The sequence below is a fragment of the Neofelis nebulosa genome, chromosome 14 (assembly GCF_028018385.1).
Source record: "Neofelis nebulosa isolate mNeoNeb1 chromosome 14, mNeoNeb1.pri, whole genome shotgun sequence".
NCBI lineage: Eukaryota > Metazoa > Chordata > Mammalia > Carnivora > Felidae > Neofelis > Neofelis nebulosa.
This window is the reverse complement of record NC_080795.1, coordinates 78555313-78572962: the sequence shown is the minus strand read 5'-3', so window position 1 is coordinate 78572962 and position 17650 is coordinate 78555313. Positions and strand designations below refer to the sequence as shown.

At 51.5% G+C, this 17650-nt stretch overlaps 1 protein-coding gene across 6 annotated transcripts in view; it reads left to right on the top strand.

Moving 5' to 3' along the window:
• The window catches only part of FAM135B (family with sequence similarity 135 member B), a 293649-nt gene that overhangs the window by 204220 nt on the left and 71779 nt on the right, over nt 1–17650 (top strand). For all 6 annotated transcript variants that reach the window (XM_058699176.1, XM_058699175.1, XM_058699170.1 and 3 more), the window contains exon 7: nt 1543–1669. In XM_058699176.1, coding sequence (XP_058555159.1) covers nt 1543–1669 — 127 coding nt within the window. The remainder of the gene's footprint in view (nt 1–1542; nt 1670–17650) is intronic.

The window sequence follows — 17650 nt, the reverse complement described above, 5'->3', positions numbered from 1 at the left end:
GAAGAGACTCCAGTGTTTCAGCCTTAAATGGGGCAGGTGGGTTCCACTGGGGGGATTCAGATCCTCTGGAAGAGTCAGTCAAGGCCACAGTTCAGGAAAATAGCTGGTGATTCCAGTCACTAACTTGCAGTCTGCCCCCGAATATGCCGTGAGCATCGCTGCTCATGCACATGTTCTCTGTTTTCCTGCAATGTTCCTTTGATCCAGTTGTAGCCAAACTGTACCCTTGCTTTAAATTGCAGTTCTGGCTTGGTCGGTTAAGCGTCCAACTTCGGCTCAGGTCATGACCTCATGGTTCATGAGTTCGAGCCCCGCGTCGGGCTCTGTGCTGACAGCTCGGAGCCTGGAACCCGTTTCGGATTCTGTGTCTCCCTCTGTCTCTGCCCCTCCCCTGCTCACACTCTGTCTCTGTTTCTCTGTCTCTCTCAAAAATAAATAAAGGTCAAAAAATTTTTTAAAAAATCGCAGTAAACAAATCAGAGTAATGACTGTATTCTGTTCGATTAGGGGTGTGTTATTAGCAGCGGTGGCTACATAAAGATAATAATGATCGTGGAAGGTTTTATTATATTTGTGGTGTCATTGACATCAGCTGGAGCCTTTATCGAATGACTGCTGTTTGTCTGACGCTGCACTTGAAGCCACGTTGGGCCAGTCTCACAGAATCCTCAGAGGCCCCAGTGAAGGTGCTGGTGTCAGCTTGCCTGGCATAAAAGCTGTCCCCTCCCCATGTCATGGAGCTTATGGGCACTGTCACCAGGCTCCCAGTCTGGACAGACCAGCCTGGATGGCGGCCCCTCACCCCTGGGCCGTGCTCTACCGGTGACCCCTCGACTATCCCTCCTCCCCCCTGGTTTGCTTTATAAACTGCTCTCCAGTGCGCCCTGTTCTGAGTTCACCTTCGTGGTATCCCCTCTACCTCCCTCTCTGCAAAATGTCTTCACAGAGAGGGTGCTGGGCCTCCATCGTCTTGCCACCTGCCACCTGACTCACTGCCAGGCCTGTGGCGCTCACCGGATACATGTTTGAATACATGAATTAAAAGTATCATATTAACTTTATTTCCCATCGGGGCGTTAAGCAGGGATGTGGGTCGCTTGGACTGGATCCTTCCAGGGAGATTCCTTGAGCAGCTGTGATGCTCACGCTCTTCTACAGGACAAATGGAGGCTCAGGGAGGGGAAGGGTTGAAGGAGCTCACCCCAGACTGTGCCCCGAAGGGAGCAGACACAGGACTCAGACAGTAGCGGGTGGAGCCCCCGTCCTTCTGTCCCTCTGGTCCTGGGGCCTTGGAGCTGTGCCTCGGTGTCTTTCGGCAGGTGGACAGTTGGCCTTTCCGGGCATGTTCGTGTTCACAGAGTAGGCTGTGTGCCCTCTTCGCTTCCCAGGATCGCGTGCCGGGTGCGCCCCTTGTCAGGCCGGCATCCTGAGGGGCAAACTGCTCCTTCTCGCCGTGTCCCACTGACAGCCCGGAGGGGCAGAACCAACAGCACCATCGCTTTCTTCACACTGTTTCTCCCTCTTCAATCCCCCGCCTTTCAGTTTTACCCGTCCGGGAAGAGGGTCCTGGCTTGGTAAAGGCGGCCCAGACGCGGGACCGGAGCAGTCCAGCCTCTCTCTGGAGAACCTGGTCTTCGGAGCTGGGTACTGCAAGCCGACTTCCTCGGAGGTAAGGTCCACACGGGACGTGGCCCCGGGGCCAGATGCAGCTTCGCAGGGGTGCGTGTGGGCCCCTTCCTCTCACCCGTCCGTCCGTTCCTTCCTTTCTGTGAAACATATTCCTCATGCCGGACCCTGGGGTGGACACTGTAGGGTCCTCTTCTGGGCGGTCCCTTGCAAGGGCACGCGGTGAGCGGCTTCCCCTGGACCACATGGTAACCTGGACAGCCTGTCGGCCGTGAGCCCCCTGTCAACGCCCGCCTCCGTCTCCCACTTGCTCACTTCTCTGAGCCTCAGTTTCCCCCCTTGAAGAGTGGACTCACAAAGATTCAGTAATCTTCTGGGGTTGTGTGTGGAGCCATCGGTGCGATGAGTGTGAAGGTCCTAGTCCAGTGCTGGTATTCAGTAGGTACTCAATAAATATGCACATCCTGACCGTTCCCTTCTTCCTTCTTCCCAGTCAACTCCCGTCATTACCTCTCTGTGAGGCGCAAGGCTTTGGTCACACTCAGGGTCGCTGGGCCCGGACTTCTCCTGAGCCAACACGTCATTAGGTTTGTTAGGGACTTGCTCAGAAATAACCAGCCTGCATTAGAGACGGAGAGAGGGAGGGGCAGATGATAGTATTTCCAACTAGCGGTGACATATTTATGTAGACACAATATATATAAAGAGATCTGTTGAAAAGAATTGGCTCACGTGATGATGGAGGCTGAGGCATCCCCATGACCCATCCCTGCAAGCCGAGGACCCGGGAGAGAGCCGGTGGGGGGCTCCGGTCTGAGCTCAAGTGGGCAGGCAGGAGAACGCGGGTGTCCCAGCTGGAAGGCAGGCAGGGAAAGGACATTCTCTCACTGTCCCCTTTTGTTCTGCATTTTCTTAGCCGGCCAGCTGATGCCGCCCACCTCGGGAGGGCGATCGGCGTGAACTCGGTCCGCTGACTCAAGTCAGTCTCCTCCAGAAACCCTCACAGAGACAGCCGGGCTAAAGTTGTACATGGTGTCTGGGCACCCGGTAGCCCGTCGGGTTGACCCAGTGAGCTGTCACACAGTCCACAGTAGAAGCATGGAAGTCTGCCTACCCAGACACGAAAGAGGCACCCCCTTGTCCCGTGCAGCCCTGCCCCCTCCTCACATATCCGGCTCTGCTGGCTCTCCTGTGACATCACCTCTCCCTGCCTGTGGCCCAGCCAGGAGGCTTGGCCGCAAAGGTGGCTGAGCCATGCGTGTCTCCATCTGGTCCCAGCCGCGGTGTCTCGTGTTCTCACGATACAAGGAGTTGAGGAGAGAGCTTCTGAGACCCTCCTGAGGGGCAGCGTTCTGTGCCCAGGAACGAGCAGCCTTTAAAGCCAGATAGAACTTCCTCGGAGGTGGGCTCCAAAACTTGTAGATGCCACCAAGCCTCGAGGTACCAGTGTCCTCAGCGTTGACACTGGACCCAGCAGATAGTAGCAAGGGGGTGGGAGTTCGGGACTTCCCGCTCCCTCTGCGTATCCCCAAGGCCAGGCACTGACCCTCCATCGTTAGTGGGTGCTGTGTGCGTCCCGTGGATCAGCCCCAGCCCCCTGCTGCAGGCCCAGCCCCGCTCCAGACTCCTGATGGGTAGACCGAGGCCTTCGTTGTGACCACGTCACAGGGCCAGGGCCGCTTCCCCCTCAGCCGACTTCTCACTCGCCCGCACGTGCCTCCCCAGAGGATCTACCTGAAAATCTCCAGCTCAGACCATTTCCCAGGTAATGTGGCGTAGGACGTTAGGGAATGTCAGAGATCGGTTCAAAACATTTTTGACACATGTTCCAAGACAAGGGCCTTTTCTAGGTCCACGGGAACACGGGATGATTATGCTACAGCATCTCCCAGAGGGAACTCTTATGCACATCCTCTGATGCCTCGTTCAGATGCCACCACCTCTGAGAAGCACTCTCTGATTTCCTAGGAAGAAGTTCTCTCTCCCAAATGTTCCCTCCGTGGTTGGCTCTAGGCATCTCTGTCTCTCCTCCGCCTGATTCCGAGCGGCTGTGGATAGAGGCCAACTCACTCAGCAGCACATCCCTGGGCCCAGCACCGTGTGGGGCCGCCCCTGGAGACTGTTCAGAACCTGGGACCTGGGACGGGCTGGGGCGGAGGACACGGACTCTGCCGCATCCGAGAAGCCGAGCATGACCCAGCCAGATCTCTGCCTTTGACACGGTGTGACATGGGGGAGGGAAGATTATGGTGTCAAACACCTGCCACACTCCCCAATGCCATGTGACTTGAAGGCGTTCATTCACCCTTGCAAACTCAGGTTCTCAACTTGAGAAAGGGATAATACCTGCTTTTAGAGAGGATTTCAGGAGTTAATATGTATAAAGACTACAAAAATAGACTCATAGCAGGAACATGATACAGTATAGTTTTTTCTTCCCCTTTCCGTTTCTTTTCTTGGCTATTTTTGGGGATGTGTGTCAAAGAAGACATCCCTGTCTTGTACAAGAGTCAGATAAAATAGCTTATTTGTGGGTACTCAGCAGTGAACTTGCTCATGGAGCTTAGCTCAATGGGTTATTTTCGGGACCTGATTCTTTCCCTGTGTATTTTCCATTTGGGTCCCATCCAATTATGCGGGCTCAGTGCTGCACACCCACCCTGTGCCTTCCCACCAGGCAAGGGCTGCTGAGCAGAGAACAAAATCCACTCCCCCTGCCTCCCCTAGGAACGGTGCATCCAAATCCCCAGGAAGCCCAGTGCATTAGCAAATAACATGGGGATCCACACAGATTGCAGCATCAGCTGAAAGGATTAGAGACCAGGTGTTGCCTTCAAAATAAGCCTTTCTGTGCAGAGACGTTTGCAGAAGCTAGAGTGTCATAGCAGAATGAGTTGACCGCATGAAACATCATGGGTCCCTTTCCCAGCAGCCGGGCCCCTCCCTCCCTCCCTGTGTGCATCCCGGCTCTTTCCTCTTTCCCAGCTCCAGGCGGCTGGTGCTTCAGATTAGACTTGGAGCTCCCATCCCCTCCCCATCAAGAGCCGGCAAGCTCTGCCCGAGGGGAATTATTTTGCCTCTCTGATTTGCGGCTTATCTGTCAAAAAGGGACACTAATGCCTGCCTTGCAGGGTTGCTGAGAAGATTAAATGAAATAAGCATGTAAGAGCCTGGAGCTTAGAGCCCAGCACAAAATGCTCAGTAAAACCCTCTGTTGGATTATTTTTCTTTTAGTTTATCCACATAATTAAATCGAACGTTCCTCCAAGAGCCCCAGTGTGGCCTTGTGGGTAGGACATTGAACGAAGGGTCTTAGGTGTGGTTTTGTTCTTGGCTTTGGCACTAGCCTGCTGTGTGACCTTGAGTCAGATCATTGCCCTCTCTGGGTCTCAGTTTCCTCATGTATAAAAGAGGATTGGACAAGATGATGCTGGAGGTCCCCTCTAGTCCTTTCTCTGCTATCTTCCCTGTGATATCCCTGTCACTGCCTGGTGCAGTTGGGGACGTTTGACACATACTTGACTTATTAGTCCAGATTCTCCAGAGACACGGAACCAGTAGGATTGTGTATGTACACACACACACACACACACACACACACACACACGCATGCACAGATCGATGCTAAGGGAGTGTTTCGTGCTTTTCTGGAGGCTGTCAAATCTGAAACCTGCAGGTTAGTTCAGTAGTCTGGAGACACGATAGGAGTTGCAGTTTGAGCCCAAAGGCAGTCTGCTGACCAAATGACCAAATCCTTTCTTCTTGGTGGCAGGGGGTGGTCAGTCTTTCTTTTAAGACCGTCAACTGATGAGGTGAGGCCCACCCACGCCATGGAGGAAAATCTGCTTTGCTCGGAGTCTAATGACTTAAATGCTCACCTCATCTAAAACATACCTTCACAGAAACACCTAGGATAATGCTTGGCTGAGGAGCTGGGTACTGTGGCCTGGCAAGATTGGCACGTAAGATCTGCAGTCACACTTAACAAAGTGCTCAGGATCAGGAATCCAATTCTCGAAACCAGGATAATCCCTTTCTCCCGCCAGGGATGCCGCGCACTCCCAGCGTCGCTGAGATCAGTGGTGTTGTTCCACTGCCCGGGGAGAGGATGGCAGCCTGGTGGACGAGCACAGGCCGTAGGGTGTCCTGGTCCTCAGAGCTCAGCCTCCGTGGGCAGGAGCATCGGTACATCGCGTGCTCATCCATCCACATGCTTAGTCTCAACTAGGTGCCGCCCCCCCCCCCCCCGCCCCGTGTGCCGCAGGGGCCCAAATGGATGCACCTTGGCCTCTCCCTCGGTGGGTCGTGGGATCTGGTGCATGAGGCAAAGCAGTAATCGAAGCTTTAAAAATTCCTCAATAGCGTGTAAAGTCTGATGCCGATCATTTCACATTGAGTTTTTGAACACCTGTTCCGTGAAGCCGTGGACGCCCAAGGGCTCCATCAGTTTCACCAGCCACCGTGTGGGATTTCCTTTTGCAGGTGAAGAAGCCGGGACACAGGTTTAGTTCTATATCTACAGTCATAGGACTGGGCAGCCTCTTGCCACGGCCCCGCCCGGTCAGTCTGCTGCTCCTCAGGGCTGGGCGTGGTCTTTCTGTGTCCACGGCGTGTGCCTGATACAGCGCGTGTGCTCAGGAGACCTTTGTTGAACGAGCACCTGTCGGAAACTGTGGAATCTGAGAACATCTGAATGCGAGAGGACAAAAGCCCTTGCGAGTAGATGTTAGGCATTTAACTTTCCAACAGATGCGTTCCACCCGATGCTTTGAGCCTCCCTGGCCCCTGGCTCACCTGTGGAAATCACAGAAACCATGCTGGGGAGGGGGGGTACTTGTGTTCTGCCGGAGCAGATGAACGCGTCTGAGACGAATGTGTTGGCCACCAAAGTGAAATCCCTCCATGCTCATGTGACGTAGAACATACTTTCCAGACCCAGGAGTGTGTCATTGAGAGAATATTCCAGACTGTGGCTCTGGGGCCACTTTCCTGCTAAGTCAGGTGGCAGAGGGTTGTAAACCAGCATCTTCCTGGAAAGGAGTGATGCTCCCAAAGCACACGTATACAAAGTGCTGAGCTTTACAAAGCCTTACACGCCGAGCCTTGTGGCATGACAGCCCCTCGCTGGAGGCAGGCATATGTCTGCAAGGGCTGGATGGGGTGGAAACCGAGGCACAAGGCTGATCTCCAGGCGAAAGTCTCCCACCTCCTATATCTGCCCTTCTTCCTACTCTTCTGCTTCCTTTTTTATTGGGTGCTTTGTACTTCACCCTTGCTTTAAATTCACCCTTGTTACTGTAAACATCCTCGTATCCCTTTCGCGAGCATCCGGAGTCCCACGGCTAAGGCACGGACGTTCATTATTGCTGTTAATGCGCCATCATATTGCCTCTCGACTGCGATGCGTCTCCGTGAGCAGAGATGCTGCTGTCAGTCTATTCACTCATCAGATATTTATCAAGCACCTACCATGGCTCAGAGACCGGGCAAGGGGTTGGGGACACCACACTAATGGGAATGTCAGCCTCAGCCCCCACCTGGTGGGGCATCTTCCTTTCTGTAGCCCCCGGCACCCATTCGACGTGCTGGTCACTGCAGGTGCTCAGTTAGTGTTGGATGTAGGTGAGGTAAGCTGGTGCACCGTGAGGTTCTTGGTTACATATGAGGGGTGACCACAGCCGACATAGCCCTCAGACACAGTAGGTCCAGTACCCAGGACCCAGGGCCCACAATACCTTGGGGGACAACGGAATGTTTTAATGTCTTGTAAAATCAAAACGTATATATGCATACACACACATATGCATCTACCTGTATCTACGTATGTGCATGTACATATGTAATTATGTCATTCCAATCCTGAAAATAAAATTTTAAATATATTTTCTATTTTCTAACAGATGAAAAGTCCCAGGCCCCAGCAAAGGCATAATCTGGCTCTGGGGACAAATACTATTAGCTTAGCTTTCGTTTTTACTTCCTGATTACAGACACAAGAAAGCACAGCCCGGTAAACCCAGATGTTCTCCCCGAGGTGGACAGGTGCACGCTTAGCACTGAGCTTTCTGTTTAGCCCCGTGCTTTGTCAAAGCTCATCACACCAGTGTGATGCCCGCCTGGGGAGCGGGCTGTACAAGCATTTGTGTGGGGATGAGCACAGACAACTTTGCAGTCCGTGGGCGCCACGCTCTAAGGTTAACTACCTGGGGACGAATCCGACGTCATCAGGAAAACACAATCATTATCGAAAGAAAAACACGTTTCATAGTTTTAAAAATTGTGTTGAGTGATGTCTGCTATTTTCGGAATTAAGATGCCAAGCACTGTTGTACTCGCCCTCTGTGCTAAAATTAAATAGTTTATAACGTTGCAAAACAAATAGTAAATTGCTGTCTGGTGCACAGCCGTGATGGGCTTTGACTCTCTGGTGGGTTGCATTCATCTGTGTATGAATCCAGCGAAAATTCCATGGGTCATTTCCACAAAAGAATATAAATCCGTGAAAGTGGACTTTTCGTGCAAAAGTCTACAGTATTGCTTATTTATGCACAACACTTTTCATTGGCGAAAACCACCGTTTTTCCTCGTCTCCTGCCTTCGGAGGCCTTCCTCCTCTCCCGAGTTTCTAGGCACGGTGGGAGGTCACGTGGCAAGGACGAGGCAGAGCAGTGTTCTCAGCATCCAGCGTGACAGACACCCAGTCAGCACATACTGACTGATTACAAGGCCAGGGGGCAGCAGGGCGCACAGGCGAGAACACTGGATTTGAGACAGACCCCTGGCAGGGCTAAGGTCAGGTTCATCCGTGGATTACCCGTGAGAGCTTGGCAGGTCGTTTGACCACTCTGAGCCTCTGTTTCTTCTTCTTTTCTTAAAGGGGAGAGTGAAATGTGTTCACCCTGTAAGGTTTGCTTGGGACTCAGGAGGGGAAAGGTATTTCCCCCTTTGAGCATCCCTGTCTCCCCTCCTGTTCTTCCTCCTACCCAGGGACGGTGTCATGGTGTCACCAAACGTCACATTCACCTTTTAATGTAATTATGTCAGTGAGATGTGCTGAGCACTTACTCATGTTAGGCTCTGTGCTGAGCATTTTTACTGTGCTTCCTCGTGGCTCCTGGAATAGATTCATATTATAGAGGTAAGGAAACTAAAGGTCTAGTAACTTCATAGTTGCCCAACACTGGGCAACTGGTCCCTGGCGGGGCCGGGATACATGTCCAGGTCCCACTGCATCCAGCCAAATTACTTCCACTTGCCGTCTCCTAGAACCCTCCCAGTAGGTGGACAGCCGTGTCCCCCACCTTCACCACCTAGTGCCGGGCAGGTGGCAACAGCTGTCTCTGTAACCAGTGCCTCTATGATGTTTCCTCCTTTTCGTGGTTGAGGATCCTGAGTCTAAGCCATGCCTTGTGTTCTCATTAAGGCAGCGGTCATGTTGAAGCACCTGGGTGGCTCAGTCGGTTAAGTGTCTGACTCTTGATCTCAGCTCAGGGCTTGATCGCAGGGTTGTGAGTTCAAGCCCTGCATTGGGCTCCATGGTGGATGTGAAGCCTACTTAGGAAAAAAAAAAAAAAGCGGTTATATTTAACATTGAGGTGGGCAGAGTGGAGCGATGGTCAACAAATAAGCCCCAGTTCTATCCTCGTGGAATTTGCAATTTAGGCAGAAAAAGGAAGGAGATTGAAAAAGTAATCTCATAGGAGATAGACGCTAAGAAAGAATTCATCTGCAGTGCTCTAGCTGGCTGGAGCACACAAGAGAGGGGCCCACCCCCCCAGGGTGATTGACAGAGGGCTTCCCAGAGAGAGGGACTTTAAGCAGGGAACAGGACGCAGGACTCTGAATCTAGATCTGTCTCTTGCCATGGACTAGTAGTTTCCTAAATCCTCTGTCTTCCGAAAGCAGACATTAGGAGGGGCCTTCCAAATCATTTGGCCCATCATTTTTTAGAGAGAGTCGTTTCCTTGAAACTTCATTTATTGCTTTATTTACCATGTGTTCGCAGGGTACTTATTTTGGTTGTGCTCATGTTGGAGTGGACGGACACGGCCCAGAAAGACATGTGGACTCTAGACAGGAGCTCCCAGTGCAGGGAATCAGACCTCATGCTGGTCTGCTAGTGAAGCACAAAACAGGGCCGGGTGCTCGAGACTGGAACACAGTCCGGAAGCACTTCCCAGAGTGAAGGAGCTCTCGTCTGAATCAAAATGAGTGATTGTCAGCTGTGGAATGTCAAGGGGAGGGGAAAGGTGAGGAAAAGTAACATCAAGGCCCGGGGCAGTGAGGGAAAGGGTGTGGCACATCTGGGCACTCCAGGGAGGCAGGGTGGCCAGACCTGGGGCTGGGAAGGTCACCAGTGGCCCGATCACTGGGGACTCTGTAAACCTGGTTAGTCATGACAGTGCCACATGCGGGGGATCAGCATGATGGGACGTGTTGTCATTCTCGCCACTCTGTACGGGATTGATGGGAGGAGGTAGGTCTGGGGCAGAATCCGCAAGAGCCTGGAGTGGAGGCCTGGGCCATGTAGAGGTGAGGTGAGCAGAGTAGAGAGATGGATGGATGTCATAGCTGCAACTGAGGTAGAATGGAAGGAACTTGAAGAATCGACCTATTTGGTAGCTGTGTGTCATGGGTCATAAAGGGCTCTGCTGTGAGCTAGCTTTCTAGTAAGGAGATTTGGCACACTTGATTCACGCTTAAGTGTCAGTGGCTGAAATCATCCATTGTGGGTGACCTTGATTTAGGCATTTGCATTTTTAAATTTATTTTTGAGAGACGAGAGAGAGAGAGAGCGTGAGCACAAGTGAGGGAGGGGCAGAGAGAGAGAGAGAGAGAGGGAGACATAGAATCCAAAGTAGGCTCCAGGCTCCAAGCTGGCATTGCAGAGTCGACGCAGGGCTCGAACCCATGAACTATGAGATGATGTTGAGGCCGGATGTGTGTTCTGTATTTGAGCCTTCATTTGATAAACATCTTATTGCGTATCTAACCTGCACTTCATGCAAGACTCTGGGAGTTTAGCTAGGAGCAAGGTATACGTGCAAGAAAACACACCAATCTCTACTTAATCATAGTGTCTTGGATGCAAAGGAGCTGCTCTTATGGGGCCCCTGACCTGGTCTGTGATATGGGGGAGCTTCCTTGAGCAAGGGGAATTCAGGCTGTGACGTGAAGGATGAGACATAGCCGGAAATGGGGGGGGGGGGGAAGCAGGGCTGCCATGTACAGTTGTGTAAGTTGTACGCTCTACAAAGGCCCCTGGTGGAGGAGGTGGGTTGGCACTGAAATCCCGCCCACTTTCCACTTGCCAAGCCAAGCATCAGGAGGGCAAGGGAGCTTCCGTCTCTCCCATTGATCCACCAGCAGGGAAACTCATTCTGGTTAGCACAGAGGCAACCCATGGACAAAGAGTGGCGAGAAAGAGGAAGAACATTTGAGCTACGTGTACTGTGGCAAAGACCCTGGGCTGGGAAAAGGTGTGATGATGCTGTTACAGTCCCTGGGCTGGCACCCACTGACTGGGAAGGGGAGGGATATGAGTGAGGCTCCGGCGGGGGGGGGGGGGGGGGGGGAGCCGTCACCTGCAGGAACCTGCAGCCTGTGTGCTGAGGGTAGCAGGGCTGACGTCCCAGCATGACTGTGATGAGCGAGTATGGCACGGATGTGAGGCACCCAGACGGTGTTCTGCAGCCCCCCCCAGCAGCCTCACCTGCAGCACCCGCTCTCTGCGCAGGGTCGCTGGGCTCCAGTCACCACCATACCATGAACGCAGCTTTCCTAGGAAGGGATTGCTCAGGGAGGGAACAGAAGGAGAATCGCAAAGGCCTTGGCAGGTGTTGGATCTGACTCTTGTCCAGTGTTGTGTGTGAATTTGAAAACCAGGTCCGAACATAAAACACTGCCCTCTGAATGTGTGTCCAGAATCTCTGAACCAGTTCCCGCTGAATGGCAAGAGCCCATAACTGACTGTACCTAGAATATCGGTAATTCATTTGGTTCTTTCTTGCCGTGTAGCTGGGTGGGTATCTACCAGTGGATGTCTTGATGTCGTGGAGAATGCCTTTCCTAGTTAATGGAACCTTGATGGAAGGGACGCTGACGTGGGAGCCAGGATTTCGAGACTCTAGGACCATTTCCCCCCAGAGTGTGCACTGTGACCCCGGCAGACACACCCCGAGCATTTGACTTGACTCAGGAGATGCAGAGCACTGGCGTGTGGGTGGAGAGAGTGTGAAGTCATTGAGGAACCATCCCCATGTGCCCTGAACACCTACAGTTAATTAGACTGTAAGGCTAGGCTCTGGGGCGCCTGCGTGGCTCAGTCAGTTAAGCGTCCCGCTCTTGATTGCGGCTCAGGTCATGATCTCACGGTTCATGGGATCGAACCTCACATCGGGCTCTGCACTGACAGAGCACAACCTGCTTGGGATTCTCTCCTCCTCTCTCTCCACCCCTCTCCCACTCATGCTTTTTCAAAAATAAATGAACTTTAAGAAGGAAACCACAAGGCTCTAGTCAACGATGTAGGGATGTAAGTGATGTAAGCCTCTTCTCCTTACTCTCCAAGCATCTTGCTTGATGCTCTGGGCTTCCTTTCTTCTGTGGTGACCTCGGGAGTCATGTGTTTGGGACGGCAGTGGCACAGAACAAAAGAACCAGGATAGGGAGACATCGTTTGGAGGAGAGCCACACAGGAGATCCGCTGACCTGTATCAGACGTTGGAAAGACAAACGAACTTAAAAATGTTAAGTAACTGAGATTTATGGATTGCTTGTCACAGCAGTTAGTGTTACTTAAGAAAAAATGTTTCTTTCGATGGTCTAGCCTTAACAGAAAGCTAAAAGCATGGTCTTGACCTTAGCAATCAGGGATGTAGAAATGGAGACTCAGCTATCAGAGGATGGGCACACAAGGACCTGTGTTACTCAGAGGCAGGACATTTGGTAAACTGTCACCTCTGAGGACTTGGAAGGGAGACTGAAGGCCGTCTGAGCTGTGTGTCGGACAGGTCCTCAGCCTCGGCACTGTTGACATTTTGGGACATTTAGGGAAAGTCCATGCAGAAATTTGGGGCCCGGCAGAGTTGGAAAAGCCTATTTCTTTTGGAACAAAAACACTGAAGTTATTTTAAAAATAAAAAAAACAAACACAAGAAAACTTTGACAGAGCCCAAGAAAACTTCTCTGTTGAATAAAGTGGCTTGAGGCAAACAGCAGATTAATGCATCAATTCTCCTACATATCGACCCAGAAAACTTCAAGGCAGCTTCTGTTTACTTTCTATAGAGACCTGGGGGGGGAAAGATAAAGAAATGCAGCAGACTTAAGGGCACGGGGAAGAGACTGGAAACAAATAGATTGACAGCCTACTAAATTTTGAAGAAAATGGTGTTGTAGAAGAAACCACAGACTTAGACTGGAAGACTGATTGGCTATTTAAGGCTAATGTCAACCCGTGGGCCTCCTTCCCAGGGTGCTGGAGAGCAAGAGGTAGGCTTTGAATGCTGTCTGTCCCCCAGGGACCGTGCTCCCCTCCACCCAGCCTCCCGGGAGGCGGACCCAGGGACCACAAGCTGCATGGACCCAGGGAGATGGACCAAGGAGTTCTGCCGGCAGTGAAATTTGTGCCTCATCACGAAACCTACAGACCTATGTCTGCGGTGGGTTCCCCACTCTCCTCCATCCCTAATGGGAGTGTCCATGTCAGTTTCTCCTTCCCACTCCTACCGTTGCCCGTTGTGAAGGGCAGTTCATTTATATTCTTAGGTCTTTGGTTGTTGGACCAGTAAGAACCATATCGGACCCAGCGTCCACACTGCCTCCCCACCCCAAAAATCCGACAGCTGGAAGGCGAGGCAGTGAACACCTGTGACCAGGGCTGCCCCCCTTGCACGAGGGTGTGGCAGGCGTAGGAAGAAGAGGGGAGCAGGGTTGGTGATCAGAATGACAGTGGTGGCCGACTGGCTGTACCTCCCCGGTCCCATTTCATTTAATATGCACGTGTGAAGATGTTTTGCCAGGCCTCCCTTGCGGTTAGTTGAGGGCCCTATGCCTGGGTTAGAGCCAGTGGAATCCCTGAGTATTTTCCCTTAAAAATATTGTGTGATGCTCCAGGCTATCCGTTCATTCTGTGGTGCCTCTGAAGAGTGTATGTCAAACTTGGGAGTGGCACAAGCTGGGAGGACCCTGGCTCCCTGAGTCTCTGCTTCTAGGAACACTGCCCACAGCACTGCTAACCCACAGTGGCCTTTGTGTGAGTGATAACTCACTGAGAGCTCAGGGTTATTTGTTATTGCGGCGCTATACCAAAGACGAGAAGTCTGATGCACAACACCTGTTTAGAGACTGTAGGGTGGTCTTGAGATGCTTGGTGGGGTTTAGGGGAAGATGGGCCTGATCACGGGAGGTCTCCAACGTCTGGTTCAGATGTCCTCAGTGATTCCTTTAGACCCAGTTTCTAGCAGGCCCGGTGCCTAGGCTACCAAAGGAGGGACACACAGCAGATGTAATGCAGGGAGAGAGCACACAGGTTGTGAACTCAGTGACCCTCTTAAGTGATTTCCCCCAGTGATGAGAACACCCGGCAATGGACCGACTGGCTATTTGGCGACAGCATTGTCGAGGTCTGGGTGAGTGTGCTGTGCACGTGGATACACATGGGAGCACTTACACAGGCACAGGCAGGTATGTTTGCAGGAGAAATGAAGCGGTTTCCACAAAAGTAGCTGTGTTCTGTCTTGAGCGCGGTGAGCAGAGGACCAGGACAGTGCACACCTGTTTCTCCCTCCTCGGTCTAAGCCGCTAGCTGGCCCAGGCAGGGCAGATGGGCCGCCCGATGGCCGGACGGAGTCCTGGGGACTGGGGGGTCATCAGGGCCCCTCCGTACAATGCAGGAAGCACCCGCAGGCCTAGCTACTCTCTCCCCTCCTTCCTCCTTTTCCCAGTCTCGCCCTGGACTGAAGATGAGCTTGCAGTTTTAAGAGGAGAAGAGAGAAATGGAGAGAGGCAGCCTCAAGGCTGACATGTATGTCGCCGCTCCCCTCTCCCCAGGAAGCTGGCTCAGGGGGGCGTGTTGTCCAGCTCAGCCTGTCAAACCTACCTTGTCGAACCTCGGCCTGTCCACCACCAACATGTGTCTTCAAGCTTCACAGCTTTGCTGCTCTCAGAGTACGTGTTAACACAGGCATAGACTCAGAAGTCCAACACATGGACTCTTGGTAGCTCACGGTGGTAAACAGCCTTGAACGTGGTACCAGGCTGCCTGCAGAGAGAGCCTTTCCCCGTGGCTTTCCCTGCAGCTGGGGACAGTGCACAGCAGAATCTCCTGGGGAGACTTTTAAAAATACTTTGCAAATCTGAGCTCTACTCCCAGGATTCTGATTCAGCCCAGCTAGGCTGGGGTTTAGACCTCAGTGTTTTAAAAATCTCCCCAGGTGAGTCTGAGGCATCGCCCAGCCGAGGTCTCCCGGAGTGGACCAACAGGTACAGACTTGGAGTTGGACACGCTTGGGTTCCAACCCAGGGTCTGTCACTCTGGTCGTCCAGCTCATCACCTCTGAGCTAGAGATGATGCACCGATTGGGTGCTCGACGTGGAGTCAGAGCTCCATAACGTCCCTGACTCAACTGGGGATTTGTGTCATGTCTGTGAAGAAGGCACAGGAAGCTCCACCATTTATCCTTCTGCTTATTCTCCTCCACCTTGTTGATTGCGATGTCCTTTTCTCCAAATGCCTCCCAGGTCCTACCCTCTCCGCTGGCCCCAGGCTGGGTTAGGAGGCCCCTCTCTGGGCCCCAAGTAACTTCTTGCCCACTCTTGCCTTTATGACCTTTGCATTTCATTGGCATTGCCTGTTTTCTAGCCAGTCCCCTGCTAGACCACACGTGTTGGGGGCAGTAACTGTTCCTCCAGAAAAACAGGTGTCTCAGAGATGGACCTTCAGTGAGTAGCTATAGATGCTGTCTCTGTGCTTCATCCTTCTTAATGCCTGTGATAACCCTCTGAGCGAAACCTCATCACCTACATTTTGGACACAAGGAAACTGAGGCTCAGAGAGAGGAACTAACTTGTCTCGGGTAACACAAATAGAAGGCTGCAGAGGAGAACCCAGCGTGGCAGACTCTGTGTGTCATGTGTGTGCATAACCTTTGAGTCCGCATATGGAAGGACCTAGTCTCCAGTGTAAAGAACCTCCTCTCTCTTTTAATATTTTTTTCATGTTTATTTATTTATTTTGAGAAAGAGAGGTAGAGCACAAGCAGGGAAGAGGCAGAGGGAGAGGGAGAGGGAGAGGGAGAGGGAGAGAGAGAGAGAGAGAGAGAGAGAGAGAGAGAGAGAGAGAGAGAATGAATCCCAAGCAGACTCTGGGCTGTCAGCACAGAGCCTGACGTGGGACTTGATCTTGTGAACCATGAGATCATGACCTGAGCCAAAATCAAGAGCTGGATGCTTAACTGACTGAACCACTCAGATGGCCCAAGAACTTCCTCTCTTTGACAGCAGCCTCCCAGGCTGCCATGCACTGTCCCTCCATTGCCTTGCCCTCACCAACAGCTTGTACAGAATGTTTCCTTCCCCTAAATATAGCAGAAATGCTCTCTGAGCCTCTTTGTACTCACAACTGTTCCATCTGAAAAAATACAAATTATAATTGGATCATAACTATTCATTGAGGAGTTAAAGACTTGGCACGAGCTACCAAAAGGAATGATTTTATTTTCTGGCCTGTAGGAATGCCTGGACTTGGAACAAAGAACTCCATATTTAATGGGACTGCCATTACTAGCTTTTGTCCTTGAGTAAGTAACTGACCCTTCTAGACTCAGTCTCCCCCGGTCAGTAAGGTAACAGTGATATTTGCCCCCTCTCTTTGACATATTCAGCAACTTGGCCACCTCACTGTATTCTGGGGCTGTGTTCATCTTTGGTAAAACTGCAGTGAGTAAGACACACGCTATCCTGGCCTCACGAACAAGCAGGGTACTGGCGGGGGTGTATATATGGCGTATATATATTAAATACGTAATTACATCAATAGGTCACAAATTATTGTGATAAAGGTTATATAGACGTGGAGCAGGTGATGTGCTTCCCCCTTCTTTCATTTGTGTCATTACATTTGTGTCTTTTCTTATCACCTCCTGGTCCTGCCCCTAATTCTGTCCTGCCCTCTTTCCAGGCATCTCTGCCCTCCTCTATGCTCTCTTCTCTTCCCTTGTTTAGATGGCTTGCTTCTCTGACCCCCTTTCCTCTCTGCTTCTGCCTCCTTCTCAGCTCCCTCCACCCCAGTCTTTCCTTTCCTCCATGTCTCCACCTCCCATTCTCTACCTCACCCCTTTTTCTTCACTATAACTCCCTTTGCTGAGAACTTTTCTGTCATCTGTGCCATTTTTGTATCCGTTTCTACTGTTTGATTTTTCTCCTCATTTTGTGTTGTGTTTTCCTGACTCTTTGTATGCCTGGTAATTTTCGATTCAATGTCAGGCATTGTGTTTACCTTTTCATTTTCAGTGCTAGATTTATATGTATTTATATATACATGAAATAAAAATATGAACATGGATTTATATTAACTAATACATCAAAAAACAAATACGTATATATCATTATATATACACAGAGAGAAAGCTTTGTTATGGGATGCGTTTAACTGATTCCAAACTGGGAATCAGTTTGATCCTTCCAGGGCTTGCTTTTAAAGGTTTGCTAGGAGAGACCAGAGAAGTCTTTTGTCTAGGGATAGTTCAACTAGCTGCTGAGACAATGCTCCTCTGAGCTCTGCCCATTGACCCATGAATTGTGAGGTCTCCCACTCTGACTTGTGGATGCCCCCATCATTCCCTGGGAATTGTTTCCTATGCTCTCATCTCTGGTGCTCTGTCCTGTGAACTCTGGGCCCTTGGCCTCCTGAACTCTCAGCCCTGTCTTCTTGGCTCAGGGAGGCTGCCCTGGCAGCCTAAGTTCCACCTTCCTGCATCATGTCCTGGAAACTCCCTATAGGCAGTAAGTAGTAGGACTCACT